This window comes from Sminthopsis crassicaudata, chromosome 1 (assembly GCF_048593235.1).
Source record: "Sminthopsis crassicaudata isolate SCR6 chromosome 1, ASM4859323v1, whole genome shotgun sequence".
Lineage (NCBI taxonomy): Eukaryota > Metazoa > Chordata > Mammalia > Dasyuromorphia > Dasyuridae > Sminthopsis > Sminthopsis crassicaudata.
In genome coordinates this window covers 70,633,057-70,649,481 of record NC_133617.1, presented here as the reverse complement: position 1 = coordinate 70,649,481, position 16,425 = coordinate 70,633,057, and the positions used below count along the sequence as shown (strand labels likewise).

Here is a 16,425-nt window from a genome sequence, read left to right as displayed (position 1 = left end):
TCCAACCGCAAAGACAGGAAGAAGAAACACAACTGAACACAGAGTTCCTTGGTCCAGAATCTTCATGGTCCAACCATCTCCAACTCAAGAGGTCTCTTTTAGACACTGTGGGAGCCTTCTCTTGCAAAAATCTCCTGTCAAGTGTCTTCCTCCATTCCATGGCCTCCGGGATTCTCTGAATCTTATCTGGAAGCATGAATCTTATCTGCTCACTGTCGTTGGATCCCTATTCCTTCTAATCATTAGTCTAATCTTAAGTCTAATGAGCATCTGGCAAGGAGACAGTTTAGAAGAATAGCCCTTAATATATTGTTTTAAGCAGAGATCTTTACTACCATGGTCTCAGCCTTCCCAGGCCCCTGGAAAAGTTTTGGTGTTGTATTCAGAACTCTTGTCACCTTGTTGGAAGTCATATCTTATAGGGCTCTCATTTAGCAAACAGGATTTTGTCTCTTTCCTTAGCTGGGATTAAAGTAGAATATGTGTGACCCATTCTTTCCTGAAAGTATAGAATTATTATCTCTTCCCCACTCATCCAAAATTTTCTTTCCTGGCCTTGACCCACTTGGAATCTTAAGGATACTAGAGCAACTGGCATCCAACTGAATTCCTACTCACCTTCAAATACAAACTCAGATACAACCTTCCCTAGGATCCCTTCCCTAATTCTTTTCATTGGCAATGTTCTTTCCTCCCCTCACATTCCACATGTCATGTTGCTTTTGCCTCCATCTTGCATTTGTCACCTACTATTCAGTATGACTGTCATTGATGTGTTCATCGGAGTTCTTCACTATGCTGTAGGATCCATGGAGGAAAATCTCAATTTCTCTTGCACATAGAGATGCTGAAAAAAGTTTGTTGAACTTTTGGTCCCTTGTACAAGTTAAGTATTTTAAAATGGTTGAACTAATAGATTCTGTTCCATTCAATCTAACAGTTATTTATCAAGGGCCTATAATTGTACAGCACTGTGCTAGATACTAGAATACAAAGATTAAAACAATTTAATCTGAAATAGCTAGGTGGAGATAAGATGACCTGAGTTGAGTTTAAATCCAGCCTCAGAAATTTACTATCTGTGTGACTTTGGTTAAGTCATTTATCTGCTATCTGCCTCAGTTTCCTCAAATGTAAAATAAGGAACACAATAGCATTTACCTCTCAGGGTTGTTATGAGGAAAAGCATAGTGCTTGGTATATAGTAAATGCTTAATTAATGCTTATTCCTATCTGTATTCCTTCCCTACCCTGGGGAATACAACATATGTACATAAAAGTAAACATAAGTCATTTATAGAGAGAGTAAACACAACTGGAAGGGGGTGGTCTGATAATACCTAATGGATACTATCCATTGATTTTTGCCATGGAGGAGCTGGTACTTGAATTATGAAGATAAGAATTGTACAAGGCAACTCTGAGGAGAAATGGGAAACAGAATATGAACTACAGGAAGCAGCTAGTAGGCTGTACAAATATATGAAGGGAATAATATGAAATATAGTTGGAAAGGCTGGAGGAATGTAGATTGTAGAGGGCCTTTAAGTATTATTCTAATGAATTTGGATTTAATCTTAAAGAGGGAAGAGGGAGACATCAGCAGAATGATGGTCAGTCCTGTGCCTCAAAAAAATTTATTTTGGCAGCTGTGTGGCAGCTGTGTGATGGGAAATGGAGGCACTCATCTAAGAAAAAATTGTATATAGAGAAGAGAATGGAGTCCTGGGGAGAGGAAAGAGACTGGAATTTGAAACTTAAGCCCTAGTAATTACCCTTCTTAGCTGCTTTATCTCTCTGTTGATTCCTATTAAACTTGTAGTCCACTGAAACCTTTAGGTCTTTTTCAAATGAATTGCTATTTAGTTATGCCTCTTGCATCTTGTATGTATGCCTTTTTTGTATCTTCAGTGCTTAGCCTGGCATATATTTAGTAAATGTTTATTGACTCAAATTTTGAGTCAGTAAAATTTTGAACCATCCTTTACTCTGCATACCTATCCTGCCCAGCTTCTGTAATATAATAGGACTCTCTCTCCTGCAGTTTACATAAGGAGCAGCAAATGGTCATTGACTCTAAGGGTAGATAGTAAGCTCCTTGAGATCTTAGTATAGTGTCTGGCATATAGTAGGAGCTTAATAACTGTAAATGACTGAGCACTGACTAAAGAGTTTCTCCGTCACACTCAGTTATGTATCAATTGCTTGCTGAATTAAAATTTTTTTTTCCCCACAGAATTTGTCTCCTGTTCATGGAAAGCACGAAAGTCATTCCATATTTGATAAAATACCTTCCAAGCCCAAGTTGGGACTTTGATGAATTTAACAAAAGAAATGGGCTGGCTGGATATAATACCAAAAAAAAAAAAAAAAAAAAAAAAAAAAAAAAAAAAAAAGGAATTCAACAAGATGGATGGTCTTTTGCTAGCACTTATTCCAAGTATCATTAATAGTTGAATGTTTACATGAAAGGGATCCAGAGGAGTGCCCAGGGGAGCTGTGATTGGCCTTGCACTATTAAACCTGGTTATGAATATTTGGATAAAGACATATATGGCACTCTTATCAAATGTGCAAAAGATCCAAAACTGAAAGGGATAGCTAAAACCCTCAATGTAATAGCCAGGCTCCAAATGAATTCTGATAGGATTGAATCTAAAATGAAATATAAAAGATGAAGCATAAAGTGTTAGAGTTGCATGCAAAAAATCAACTTCAAAAGTACATGATGAAGGCATGATTGAGCATCAGTTTAGAAAAAGATCTGAGGGTTTTATGATGAACTGTAAATTCAAGGTGAACTAAGTGTGACACATCAATTAAAAAAAGCCAATGCATTTTTGGTCTTAGAGATATATAGCTTCTAGGAATAAGGAAATTTTAATGCCATTGTTTCTACCCTGATCAGCCACCTCTGGAATGGCACATTCTCTTCTAGACATCACATTTTTAGAAGGATATAGATAAACCAGAAAATATTCAAAGGAGGGCAATCTGGATGGTGAAAGGCGTCAACTTCATATCATATGAGCATTAGTTGGAGGAAGTAGAAATGTTTAAGCTGGAGAAAGAAAGATTTGGGGGACATGATTGTTGTCTCCAAGGTTCTGAAGGAACAATGAAATTGCAGAGACTAATTTACTCCCTAAATGATCAGAATTACCTCAAAATGGAATGAACTATCTCAGAAGGTAGTGAGCTTCCCCTCCATATGGAAGCAAAAGCTGCACATAGCCTTACTTCTCGGGCCCAAAGAGAGCTACAGCTGGAACATAAGTGGCCAGGTAAGAGTTCTGGGGATCAGTCTTGATGCTAATCAGAAAGCTGCTCTTGGATACCATGGACAGCGCCATTGTTCCAATGGGATGAGGCCCTTGGCCCAGCTCAGAACTAAACTGAGGTAGTAGCCTAGCTGTGAATTCTGGCAATGTTCTGGAGCACAAGCCTGGGGACCAATGTGGCAAATGCTACATCAGCTTCATAATGGGGCACTACCTGATTTTTGTGAAAAGAAGTTTAAGGAACATTTGTTCCATTATTGTCCAAGAGTGCAATGATGCTCTTTACCATAGTCAAACAGACACAGCAGAGTATAAAGGTATTGAATGTGGTTATCTCCAAGCCAACATTATGTTATCTCCCTCCCCTCACATCCTTCTTCTAACTAAAGAATGACAATTGAGATGGAAGGCTTTCCTCTTGCTGACCTGAGGTGTGGAGAAACCAACACCTTAGGCTGAGGGCTGAATGGAATTGGGGAAATAAAATAAAATCTCATCTTAAAAACAAGGCTGATGTTAGTAATAGTTTATGGTCTTACCAATCCTCAGTTTAAATTTCCTAGGAAGGAGACTTCTGGTAATTTTCATTCTTTCAGTGTAATATAAGATGTTCTTCAACTCTCTACCTTCCCCCTCCCCTCCAATCCTGCCTGGTAAATCCCTAATGTGTCCACTCTACGCTTCCGATATTTTCTGTCAACATCTTGGATAGCTGACCTCCAAGGCACTCATGGTTCCCTTTCCACTATCATACCCTTTTTTGGTTCCTCTGGGATTCCCCATCTTCATATAACCTATTGCCTCTGGATTAATTTTGAGTTCAACTTTAGGCAACTTTTCCCACAGACTCTTTTTTAGTATTTCCTCTAGTAAAAATCATATTTCATCTCCTATCTATGTCTTTACAAAGAAGTCTAAAATTCCTTTGATTTTGCTTAAATTAACCAATCTTCAAAGAATTCTCACTGGAGCTCAAAGTTAAAGTAATTTTCTTTCTATCTTCATTCTTCTCAGAGACTTAGAGTTTTCTCCAGACTTAGAGTACTGCTCTGGAGTTAGTCTCACCATGTTCGTAGGTTCACTAGAAAGTTGAAACCCCACTCTAGCATTAATACACTGAAGGATGACATCTTGGTTTTCTTTTCCATATCACTTCTGTTCCTAGTTACTCCCTGGGTCTGAATCCTTTTTGTTTCAAGAACAACTCCATTGAGTTCTGGAGGCTTATTTGAGGAATATCTCTGCTTAGTACAGGAACTGCTCTACTTGGTCCAGGAATTAGACTCAGTAGTAGAAGAGGCTTTAAGTAATTTGCTTAGGATCATACTGGTAGTTAGTAGTGAGTCAGGATTTGAATCCAGATCTTCTGATTCCAAACACTCTTTACTTATTATTTCTGCCGGATACAGAAACTCAACCATTATTCCACTAAAGTTACTCTGCTTTCACTGGCTTGAATCATGTAGCTCTCAATTTGGCCCCAAAACTCCTTGTGACTGCCTCTTTCTACTGTCATTCCCTGGAGGGGATGGTTGTGAAGGTTTCCTTTCAAAGAATGGAGTCCTCATGTGTCTCTGATCTCTTCTCATTTTTCTCTACTTCTCCCAACCTCCTGGTTCCACCTCTCTTTTTAAAGGCCAAATCTCAAGGGCATGAGCTGATGATGAATCAATCAATCATCTTCAATGTACCAGACAATGGGACAACCCAGGGAAAGGCAAAGAATTCACACTTTATCAAGGACACATCCTTAACAAGTCAGTAAGGTTCTTTATACCTAGTGTAAGGAGATATCTTCAATGCTAGAACATCACCAGTGATGACCAACTACATTCACAGTATCTCCACAGTCTCCCAATTCCCTGTCTCCTATCTGACAATTATTAGCACTCAAAGACATAATGTACCTTGCATTTAATAGTTAGAAAAATTTCCCAGCATGTCTATGGCCACAGAAATTTACTTAGTCAATGGGATCAAGGATGTAGTAGTTCTACTATTCCATGGTAGTAGGACTATTTGGTTTGTTCTGTTTTCTGGTTATAAGATTAAATAGCACAACTCTGGCCATCTGCTTCACCAATTAGAATATGATTGTTGTTCACAAAGGACACAAGATCAGATAAAGAGTATAGACTGAAGAAACCATCTCCAAATTGGGCAAAAAGAAATTTTAGCAGCATGTAGCACTAATATAAATGAGGCTAGGAAAGAAATTTCTTTCAGGATCTAAATATGTGTCTGGGGGCACAGAAATATAAATTTTAGCATTGGAAAGGGCTTGGAAGTCATACAATTCAACTGCCTCATTTTAGAGGTAAGAAAACTGAGATCCGAATTGGGGGATGTAATTTGCCCAAACCATACAAGTAAGTAGTGACAGAAGCAGGATTTGTTGTAAAATTCCACTTCTGTGCTTTTGATAGCATACCTACAGCTGATTTCCTTAACCCCTGAACCTGATTCCTTCTTGGTCTTCTGGAAAGTTAGAAATTAATTTAACTACCAGGTGCCATTGGCAAAACCAGAATCAAACCTGGGATTTTGATTCCAAATCCAATGTTCCTTCCACTGTAAACCCACCATCTATCCATATACATGGTTGCCCAAGTACTTCCAATCCTCATCCCACCCCACCTTTCTTTCTCCCTCCTATATTAGTCTCAGAGTAATTCATAGACCAATGCCTTGTTCTTGCCTTTATCTTTCCCCTTCTCCCTTTCCCTTCCCAGCCCCTGGTGGCACCCACATTGTAGAGGAGGTCAGTCCACCCTTCCATGGTGATACACTGGAAGACAGTCAGCACTGCAAACAGGATGTTGTCGAACTGAGTGATCCCATTATTGGGTCCTTCCCAGTAGGGCTTGCATTTGGTCCCATTGGGGCAGGTACGGGCAGGTTCCTCAGTTCCACATGGAGCTGGAGACTCACCCTGAATATCATCTACAAGAGAGAAGGGAAAGAGATAACGATTACATCTAGAAACTTATGGGAGTTAGAGAACATAGGGAAAGCCTAGTTTTTAAAGGGGAGCCAATGGAAAGCAAGAATCCTAAAGACATGTAGAAATGGAAGCCAAAAACCAAAGAGATTTCACTGTGGAAATGTTATAGGTACCCAAAATTAGGTTTCCAAGACTCTGTGCACCTGACTGACCTACCAAGCCCCAAAGAAACGGAACCTTTAGCAGTGATATTTTCTTTTCATATCCAACTACATTAAATGCTCATGGTGGCAAGAACAAAAAAGTATTATTATATTAGCAATTTAAGCACCTAAAGATGCTGTCATCCATTTCCCAACTCCAGCAGAAATAAAATAAAAAAATTATGGGGCAGGGGAGAGGCACAGAGGTGGAACAAAAAGAAAGCTCTTCCAAGAGATCACTCCCAAGAGTCCTGGAGTCCTCTAGGCACTTGAATGGTCAGATCAAAAAAAAGGACAACTTAAGTACCTTCAGGCTTGGGCATTGTTCTTCTATTAAATCAGAAAACCTGACATTTCATTTTTGGAAAAAATGTGAGGTTCTTGGCATGTTATCATAGTGAAGTCGCAGAAAATACAAACTGAATTGCTAATTTGTTTAGCTAAAAATTGCCACACTTCTGACAAATCACTGTAATGGAAGACCCTATTCCTCTTTCCCATTTACTAAAATCCTCCTATCCATCAAGCTTAAATCTCCCTTCTTCCATCCACTTTCTTTTCACCATCAAAACTTCAAGAAATTATGGTTGTGGGAGCTCCTGAAGCATCTACTGTCTATCAAATTCATCTTGGCATTCAACTGTAAATGGGCAGCTTTGTTTTATGTGTGACTTTCTTGATTCTCTAACTTGACTACAGGGTTAGGACCGTATCTTGCATTATTTTCATCTCTCATTCAGTGACTGGTACAATGCTAGAAATAAATATTTGCTTAATGCTTAGAAAAATGAATCCTGAGAAGTTTGTTTAATATAGCATCTAATTATCCAAAATAGAAGTGAGCCCTTTGCCTTCTGCTATCTCCATAGTTTGATATTCTAAGCCCTCCCTCTACCCCCTGCAATCTGGTTCCACCCAAACTTATCTCACAGTCCTTTCCTCCATAAGGCCTACACTGCAGTAAAAAACAGACCTTTTTTTGTTTGTTTGTTTAAACCCATGTGTTCTTTAGACTCTGTGACTTTGCTCATATACTTTCTGATGCTTATAATGACTTTCTTGCTTTCCTCCTCCACCAAACACCTTTACTAGTTGAAATCCTACCCATTTCATTTTGAATGCTACCTCCTCAGTGTGGCCTTTCTTTGCCCCCTATTCTCAGAACTTTTCCCTGAATTTTCACATAACTTTGTATATGTTGATAGATATATTTTCTTTACCACCACTGAGATCTAGATTCTTTGAGAGCAGGGATCATGGGATCATGTCTTATTTATTTTTGTATCCCACTCAATGCCTCACTCAGGGCCTTATAGATTGTAGGAGGAAATAGTTGTTTAAGAAACATTTGCTGATGTAAATCAAGGAGACAGCCAGGTGGCTCAGGAATAAAGTGCCAGGCCTGGAGTCGGAAAAACCTGAGTTTAAATCTGGCCTCAGACACTCACTAGCTGTGTGAACCTGGGTTAGTGATTTCTATGCCTTAATCTCATGGAGAAGGAAATAGCAAACCACTCAAGTATCTTTACCAAGAAAACCCCATGGATACTTTGATTTATGGAATCAAAAAGAGTCAGACCCAACTGAACCATAACAACAACAACAAGATGAATTGAATTGTCCTTTCACTTCATCCACTGAGCCTAAGAAGCTTTCTGAATTTTGTTTTTGGAAAAACAAAGATCCAAAGGAAACATAAGATTTGATTACATTTCCATAATGCCTGAAAATCCATTAATCTATTATGTGTGCATACTTGTGGCAGCATGGTATAGTAGGGAGCATGACTTTGCTTCCTCGATTTCTTCCTCTGTAAATTGAAGAGGTTAGACTAGCAGATTTTTGACGTTGCTTTTAGCTTTAAATATAATATGGATTTTGACCATTAAATTCTTTTTTTTTTTTTTTTTTTTTTTTTTTTTTTGGCTGAGGCAATTGGGGTTAAGTGACTTGCCTAGGATCACACACTAGGAAGTATTAAGTGTCTGAGGCCACATTTGAACTCAGGTCCTCCTGACTTCAGGGTTAGTGCTCTATCCACTGCACCACCTAGCTGCCCCCATTAAATTCCTTTTTTTTTTTAAACTTTTTATTTTCAAAAAATATGCATGTATTATTTTTTAACATTGACAGTTGCATAGCCTTGTGTTCCAAATTTTCCCCTCCTCCCCCCACCCTCTCTCCTAGATAGTAAGCAATCCAATATATGCTATACAATATTCAATATATGTAAACATATTTATACAATTATCTTTTTTTTTATAATATTATCCCTTGTATTCATTTTTCCAAATTATCCTCCCCCTCCCTCCACTCCCTCCCCCCGATGACAGGTAATCCCATACATTTTACATGTGTTACAATACCCCATTAAATTCTTAAGAAGAAAATATGTTCCATTCTATTATACTATGTTTGCATCATCTCCATGCAAACAAATCAACTTCTCATTCTTTTCTACTAATTGTGAAAAAGAGGCTCTGGCTACTCTGATCATAGGTGGTATTTCCAATGGACCATGTTTTCTCTCTCTCTCTCTCTCTCTCTCTCTCTCTCTCTCTCTCTCTCTCTCTCTGTCTCTCCAGTTCCGCCAGGGTGACGTGGCCAGAAGCAGAAATAGCTTTGCCTCAATTAACACCTTCTCCATCCGGGAGAGAAATAATTAGGACGTTCCATATTGAGCACACTCTACAAAGCCCAGGAGAAAAGGAGACAGAAGGAGTAGGAGAAAAGGAGGGGGGGGGAAGCCTTTCAAACAATCCTACCCCACTTTTTTTTGGCTTTGCCCCATCACTGTCTGGTGGAGATATTGGGTGTGGATAGGGTCATAGAAGTTGTCATCTCAACTGATTGCCAGCACATTTGGCAGTAAGAAGGAACACAATAATTATTCCTGAAAACCTTCCTTTCTCCACAAGCCAACAATGATAGTTCCAAGAGGAGGGTCAGAGAACCTCTTTCCCCTAGGGTATGTGTTTTCATTTTTGTAACACACAACTTTTCTTCCAGTATCTAGGTCCCTTGGGATAATAATGATAGGAACGGGTGTGTGTGTGGGGGGAAGTCAGGTACTCCTATGAAATGTGGCTACAAAAGATGAGCAGGAGGAACTAGAACAAATTCCTCTACTGTCCTTTCTGGTGCTTTCTGAAAACAGGGTCACCACAATATAGTGAGATTTGCGCTCAGGGCTGGTTTCCTTCATCAGAACCCAGAAATACCTTAAGACCTTAGATGTCAGCCCAAGATCAACAAAGTCTTAATAATTTTTTTCCAAGGAGAAGTTATTCTTTTTTTTCCCCCATTTTAGTGAACATTTATTAAGCACTTATTAATTTCTGAGCACTGTGTTCAACAGTAGAGAAGAGACAAAAATAAATAAGAAAAATCCCTAACCTCCTGGAAGGGACAATTTAATAAAAAAATATAGAATACACACATCAATAACAAATAACAGAATGTTAATACTCAATAGAACAAGAAAACTCAAAATAGGGTTACAAAGGCTGAGATACAATTGAAAATGATTAAGCAAAAACAACTAAACAAAATTACTAAATAACTAAACAACAAATAATATTTAAACAATCCAGGTATCAAAGAAGTTATTCTTCATTACAGAGGTGCCAGGAACATAAATGAACTTCCATGCCCATATCCAAGAGACTCCTGTAATTAACAACCAAAGAAGAAAAATGGAAAGAATGCCTGGAACTTACCTGTTACCTCCTCAAAGCAGGTGGTATGAAATTTTCCCATATAAAATTCTAACCCTATGATTGCAAAAATAAGGATTGCAAAAAACAGGAGGAGGCCGATCTGTAGCAAAGGTATCATCGCCTTCATGATGGACTTCAGAACAACTTGTAAACCTGGAGAGAAACAAAGACAAAGCCTATAGTCAGTGACACAGAGAATTTTAAAAGAGAGAATCCCAGGTACCTCTTCAGGTTCCTAGTTCAGGAAAAAGCTAACCTCTGCAGAAGTGGTTTCCAACTCTGGGCTGTGGACCAACTGGGGATCAGAGGGAGGGAAGGAATATTCCTTCTATCAATTGAATAAATAACATACCTTGCATATGTAGATGGATGATGATTTTTTTTCAAATCTATGTAAATGTTTCTATGATTAACAAAATGCTGAATTCTTAGAAGCTTTTTGTCATCTATTTGCTCAGCAATAGATAAAAATAATACAACTATGATGTGGAAGTCTGCAAAATTTTTTGACATTATAAATGGAATCATCTTACTAAAAAAAGTTGGGTCTCATTGTTAATTGTTGTATAGGAGAAAGAGAGAGACAGAGATAGTATCAGAGACAGATAGAGAGAGATGGACAGAGATGAGAGAGAGAGAGAGAGAGAGAGAGAGAGAGAGAGACAGAGAGAGAGAGAGAGAAACAGAGAGAGAGAGAGACAGAGACAGAGAGACAGAGACAGAGAGAGAGAGAGAGAGACAGAGAGAGACAGAAAGAGACAAAGATAGAGACTCAGAAAGAGAAACAAAGAGATACATACAGAGAAAGACAGAAAGAGAAACAAGGAGAGAGGGAAGAGAGAAAAAAGAAATGCAAAAGGAAGGAAGGAAGGAAAGAAGGAAGGAAAGAAGGAAGGAAGGAAGGAAGGAAGGAAGGAAGGAAGGAAGGAAGGAAGGAAGGAAGGAAGGAAGGAAGGAAGGAAGGAAGGAAGGAAGGAAGGAAAGAAGGAAGGAAAGAAGGAAGGAAGGAAGGAAGGAAAAAAGGAAGGAAGGAAGGAAGGAAAGAAGGAAGGAAAGAAGGAAGGAAGGAAAAAAGGAAGGAAGGAAGGAAGGAAGGAAAGAAGGAAGGAAGGAAGGAAGGAAGAGGAAGAAAAATAAAGAGAAGGAAGTTTCGTGACTTCCAACCTCAGTGAAATTTTGGACAGGGATTGTCATTAGCTATGATGTCCAGTTTTAGGCAAGTGAACTAATAGAGAGATAGTGGTGAATTTGGAGTAGCTTGATATAACAGAGGAAGTCCCAGGATAGGACAGATTTTCTCAATGGTGTAATGAGAAGATTTGAACTAAATGGCGTATAAGGTTTCTTTCAGCTCTAACATTTTATGATTTTTAAAGCTGTTAAGTAACTATGGCTATAAATCCTTTAGATTTCCCAGCTCTAAATACATAGTACTTAATTTGGCTATATGACTAGAAGGCATATAATCTGCCATCTGCTGTACCTATCTTCTAGAAAGGTAGAAACCCCTTAAAGGGAGAAAAATTGGCAGAACTCAAGGAAGTGTAGCCAAATTCAATAGTGAAAAATATCAGGGCAAGTGCTAATAAAGTCCTCAGCTCTCTTTTCCTAAAAAAAAGCCATTTCTTTTTAAAGGGCTCTGTTGAATAGGGGGAAGAATCATTATCATAGACTCACACAGAATCAGAGAATTTTGGAAGTGAAGGCATTTCAGAGATCCAATTGATGCCTAAATCAGAATTCATTTTTCACCATCTCTGGCTAGTGTTTATTTAACCTTGGCTTGAAGACAGCAGTGATGGGAACCTGCTGTCTACCCAGGAAGCTCATTCCACTTTTGGACAGTGCTAATTATTAGAAAGTTCCTCTGGGAGGTCCCACTGCTGGGCAACTTAGAATGTCTTATTGCTTGACCTGGACGCAAAGAAACCCCAGAGAAGAAGCAAACAATAATGCCAATCTGGCCCCATTTTGAATGAGGAAATGAAAGCCTACAGCAATTTACTTAATGTTAAGTGAGGACAGAGGACATAAATAGGTCAGGACCGATATGACTTTGGAAAGTTATTTCACTTTTTTTGTAATAAAACTTCTACACAATCCTGACTTGAGAAGGTGGCTTGCTAGTTTAGAAATGTACCTTAGTGATCTGGGAAGCTTGGGGCTGTGTCTGATCTGCTTCAGAGAAATCATCCCAACCAAAAGCCAGTCTCTGTTAAGGCCATACTGAAGATCCTGTCTCCTACTTCTTGAGGCTCCCTGGATCCCCCCCCCCCACCAGAGAAAAATTCAGGATCCATTTGTCATCGTAAATACAGAATGTGGCAAAGAGGAAGCAGGTGTTGACTACTTATCATGACATTAGGAAGCAAAGGAAGCCATGGGAAGGTAAAAAAAAGAAAGAAAGAAACCAAGAGATATGGGAACTAGATTATGTAACTCACGCACTTGGGATTCCAGACACCAGCTTTAGGGGCCTCAGGACACGCACTGCCCTCAGGGTCCGTAGGTCAAATTCTGTGCCAACTGTTGCCAGAATGCTGAAAGAAAAAAATTGGAAGGGGATGGGATGAGAATAAAAATCTCTCCTTGGTCAGGAGTAGATATAGGTGGGAAGGAAAAGGTGAATGAATCAGAAAATCATGGAGTTTGAGAGGTCCTTGAAAAGGTCTTTAGAGTTCATCTTCTCATGAAGCAATCTAATACATGAAATCTATCCATAGTATCCCATCATATGATGTTAGGATTACTAAGTGAGAACTCAGGTTGTCTGGATAGTGACAAGGTGAGAATTCAGGTTGGACAATTACAAGGTGAGAACTCAGGTTGACTTGATGGAAGGAGCAGGCTCATTGGCTGAGGTGGTTCTTCCCAGAAGCCCTTGCATTATCCCACACCCATTCTCTGGGAGAATAAAAGAGAGAACAGTGGGCCTGGAAAGTGAGTCTGCCTGGAGAAGGATAAGAGCTGGAGGAGATTCAGAGCCAGGATTCAAGGAGAAGTGTCTGCATTGCATCAGGCCTGACGGGGCTCTCTGCAGGAAGGGAAGTCACTTCTCTGGACAAGAGTTAACAGCAACTGCCTGGAGACAACGGTTCGCTACAGGAAGAAGAATCTGTCTGAGAGATTTGAGTAGAAGACACAGCAGATCTCTTCCCAGAGAGTGATCCGGCAGCTTCTAGAGACGACAGCTTGCTACATTTGGCGCCCAATGTGGGGCGCCAAATTGAGAAGGTCTGGTCTAGCTCCTCTTGTCAGGATAAGCAAAAGTCCTTGCCCCACGTAAAACCCACGAGGTTTTTATGTAAAAACCTCCAAGGACAAGACTCACTAATCCTCAAGGCAGCTCATTCTACTTTTGGACATCCATGACTATCAGAATTTTTAAAAAATTGTATCAGGTGAGTCTGGATCATGGATCTAGAGATGAAAGAGACTTCTGTGGTCATCTAATTCAGCTCTTCCCAATGAAGCCCAATGACTGGCTCAAGGTCACAAAGATAGCAGTCATCAGAGGTGAGATTTAAATTCATGTCCTCTAACTCAGGTTCTAGGCAGTTAGATGGCAGAGTTGACAGATAGATGGCACAGTGGATAGAGTGCCAGGCCTGAAGTCAGGAAAACTCATCTCATGAGTTCAAATCCAACCTCATATACTACAAGCTGCGTAATCCTGGGCAAGTCACTTAACCCAATTTGCCTCAGTTTCCTCATCTATAAAATGAGCTGGAGAAGGAAATGGCAAACCACTCCAGTATCTTTTCCAAGAAAACCCCAAAATGAGGTCACATGGAGTCAAACATGATTGAAACAACTCAACACCAACAACCTCTGAGTTGAGAACCTTGGCTCTTTCCATCATGCCATATCAGCTGCTTCTAGTTCCATTCTCTGCAACCAAGCAAAACAGGTTTCAGTCCTTCTTCCATGAGATAATCTTCAAATATTTGAAGACTGATATTACATTTCCCTTAAGCCATTTCTTCCCCAGGCTAATCTTCCTGAAATCTCTTCACCTCACTCTCCCCTAGTTATCCTTTAGCTGGTTGATATCTCTTCTGAAATGTGGCACCCGTAGCTGACCATGCAATTTAGTGGATCAAGATAGAGTACAACAGGCTATGTGCCTCTCTTCTCCTGGATATCAAAATCTCATTAACATAGCCTCATATTGCATGACTTTTTTTTTTTTTTTTTTGCTACTACATCACATGTTTGATGCTGATTGAGCTTGTGGTCACTAAAATCTCCAAATATTTTTCATATGAATTCCTCTTCAGCTACTCCTTTCCCATCCTGTACTTGTATAGTCGATTTTTTAAACCCAAGGGCATTACATTTCATGTGTTTAGCTTTTTTACCCATTTGTGGCCTAGCAAGATATTTTTAGATCCCCATTTTGTCATCTGGTGTAATTACCGATCTCTTTTAGCTTTGTATTGCCTGAAAACTTGATAAGCATACCATATAGGGCTCAGGCCAACTCATTGAGAGAAATATTGAACCAATGAGCACCAAAAGCAGATCCTTGCAGTGTTCCATGAAAGATCACTACCTCCATGTTGACATCAGTTCAACACTTATTGGATCTAGTCATTAAATCAGTTCTCACTATACCTAATGTCATCAATAACACCTCTGTCCATCTCATACACAAGGAAATCATGATAGACTTGGTCAAATATCTTTCTGAAATGTGATTACAACATTTCTCTGATCCATTAGTCTAGAAACGCCATCAGAAGAGGAATGAGATGAGTTTGATGTGACTTGTTTTTATTGAATGTATGATGGCTTGTAATGATGACCATCACTTTCTTTTTCTAAGTGTTTACATGTCATCCCTATAATAATGCATTCTAGAACAAATTTTGTCAGGAGTTTGGTCAAATTTGCCAGCCTACCAACTAAAAGGTCCACCTTTACCTTTTGAAAAATAGGGATGTTTCTCTGTCTTTAGTTTTGCATACTTCTTCCATTTTCTATGATTTTTAAAAGATTCCTGTTAGCAGCTCAGTAATCACACTTGTTGGTTCTTTCAACATTTTGGGAAGTCAATCAATTAACATTTATTAAGCACCTACTGTGAGCCATGTATGCACTATTAAGCACAAAAAATTAATCCCTGCTCTCAAGAAGCTCAGTCTAATAGGAGACAGAATGGAAACAACTATAAAAAGGAAGAATGGAAAATAATCTACAAAGAGAAGGCATAGAATTAAGGGGTATAGGAAAAAGCTTCCTGTTGAAAGTGGGATTTTATCTAGGATTTAAAGGAAGCTAGAGAAGACAGGAGAGGGAGGTGAACAGGAAGAGCCAATGAGCTTGGAGCCAGAAAATAGAGTGTCTTATTCAAGAAACAGCATGGAAGCCAGTATTATTGGAGTATATAGGGGTGAGTGAGGTATAAGAAAACTACAAAAGGAGAAGGGGGTCAGCTTGTGAAGAACTTTGAACACCAAATAGAGAATTTTATATTTGCTCTTGGAAGTAACAGGGAACCACTATAGTTTACTGAGTAGAATGACTTGACCAGACCTATACTTTAAAAAGATGACTTGGCTTGAACTTCTAGAGTATATCTATAGTTCTTACTTTCATTTTTTTTTGCCATCCCTCACTTCTCTTGAGTTTCTATTTCTTATAAATAATTTTTATTCTATGCTTGTCAGTATGAACATCATTCTCCTTAGGAAAAAAACATAATAGCAAAATAATAAAATGTTCTGATTCCATCTTTTATTTTAACTGTCCCATCTGTCTCCAAGCAGTGGTCATTTCCCCATTCAATCTTCTCTGATCTCTAACAAAGACCTTTTTTTACTGTGCAGAGTATTTAATGCAAGCACCAAGCTCATTCTAGACCAGGGACTAATAACTTGGGATTAGTAAACTCATTTTTGTTTTTGTTTTTTATTCTTTCAAAAATATGTCTCAATAGAGGTGGTTCCATCTGTAATCTTATGGATTTTATTTTATGCATTTAAAAATATATCTCTGAAAAGTGGTTCATGCATTTCCCAGACTGCCAAAAAGAAGTACAAGATACAATAGAGATTAAGAACCTTGTTCTAGGCCTTTGGACTACTACCACTTTTCTTACAGAATTGTACAGTTTTAAAAAATTCATCCTTAGTTATCTTTTCTTGTTTCCATATTCCAAATGTCTTTAAAAAATAAAAGCTGTTAATGAATTTTCTGAATATCCACATCAGTCAGATTTAGACAGCTCCCCTTTTCATTGTCACTGGAAACATCTACATTTATAAGAATTTCAT

General features: G+C 38.8%; 1 protein-coding gene across 7 annotated transcripts in view; it reads right to left on the bottom strand.

The window, feature by feature from the left end:
* Positions 1-16,425, bottom strand: part of CACNA1A (calcium voltage-gated channel subunit alpha1 A) — a 255,371-nt gene that overhangs the window by 126,397 nt on the left and 112,549 nt on the right. For all 7 annotated transcript variants that reach the window (XM_074286630.1, XM_074286464.1, XM_074286895.1 and 4 more), the window contains exons 5-7: positions 12,596-12,687; positions 10,148-10,300; positions 6,031-6,224 (exon numbers count right to left, since the gene is read on the bottom strand). In XM_074286630.1, the coding sequence (XP_074142731.1) occupies positions 6,031-6,224; positions 10,148-10,300; positions 12,596-12,687 (439 nt within the window). The remainder of the gene's footprint in view (positions 1-6,030; positions 6,225-10,147; positions 10,301-12,595; positions 12,688-16,425) is intronic.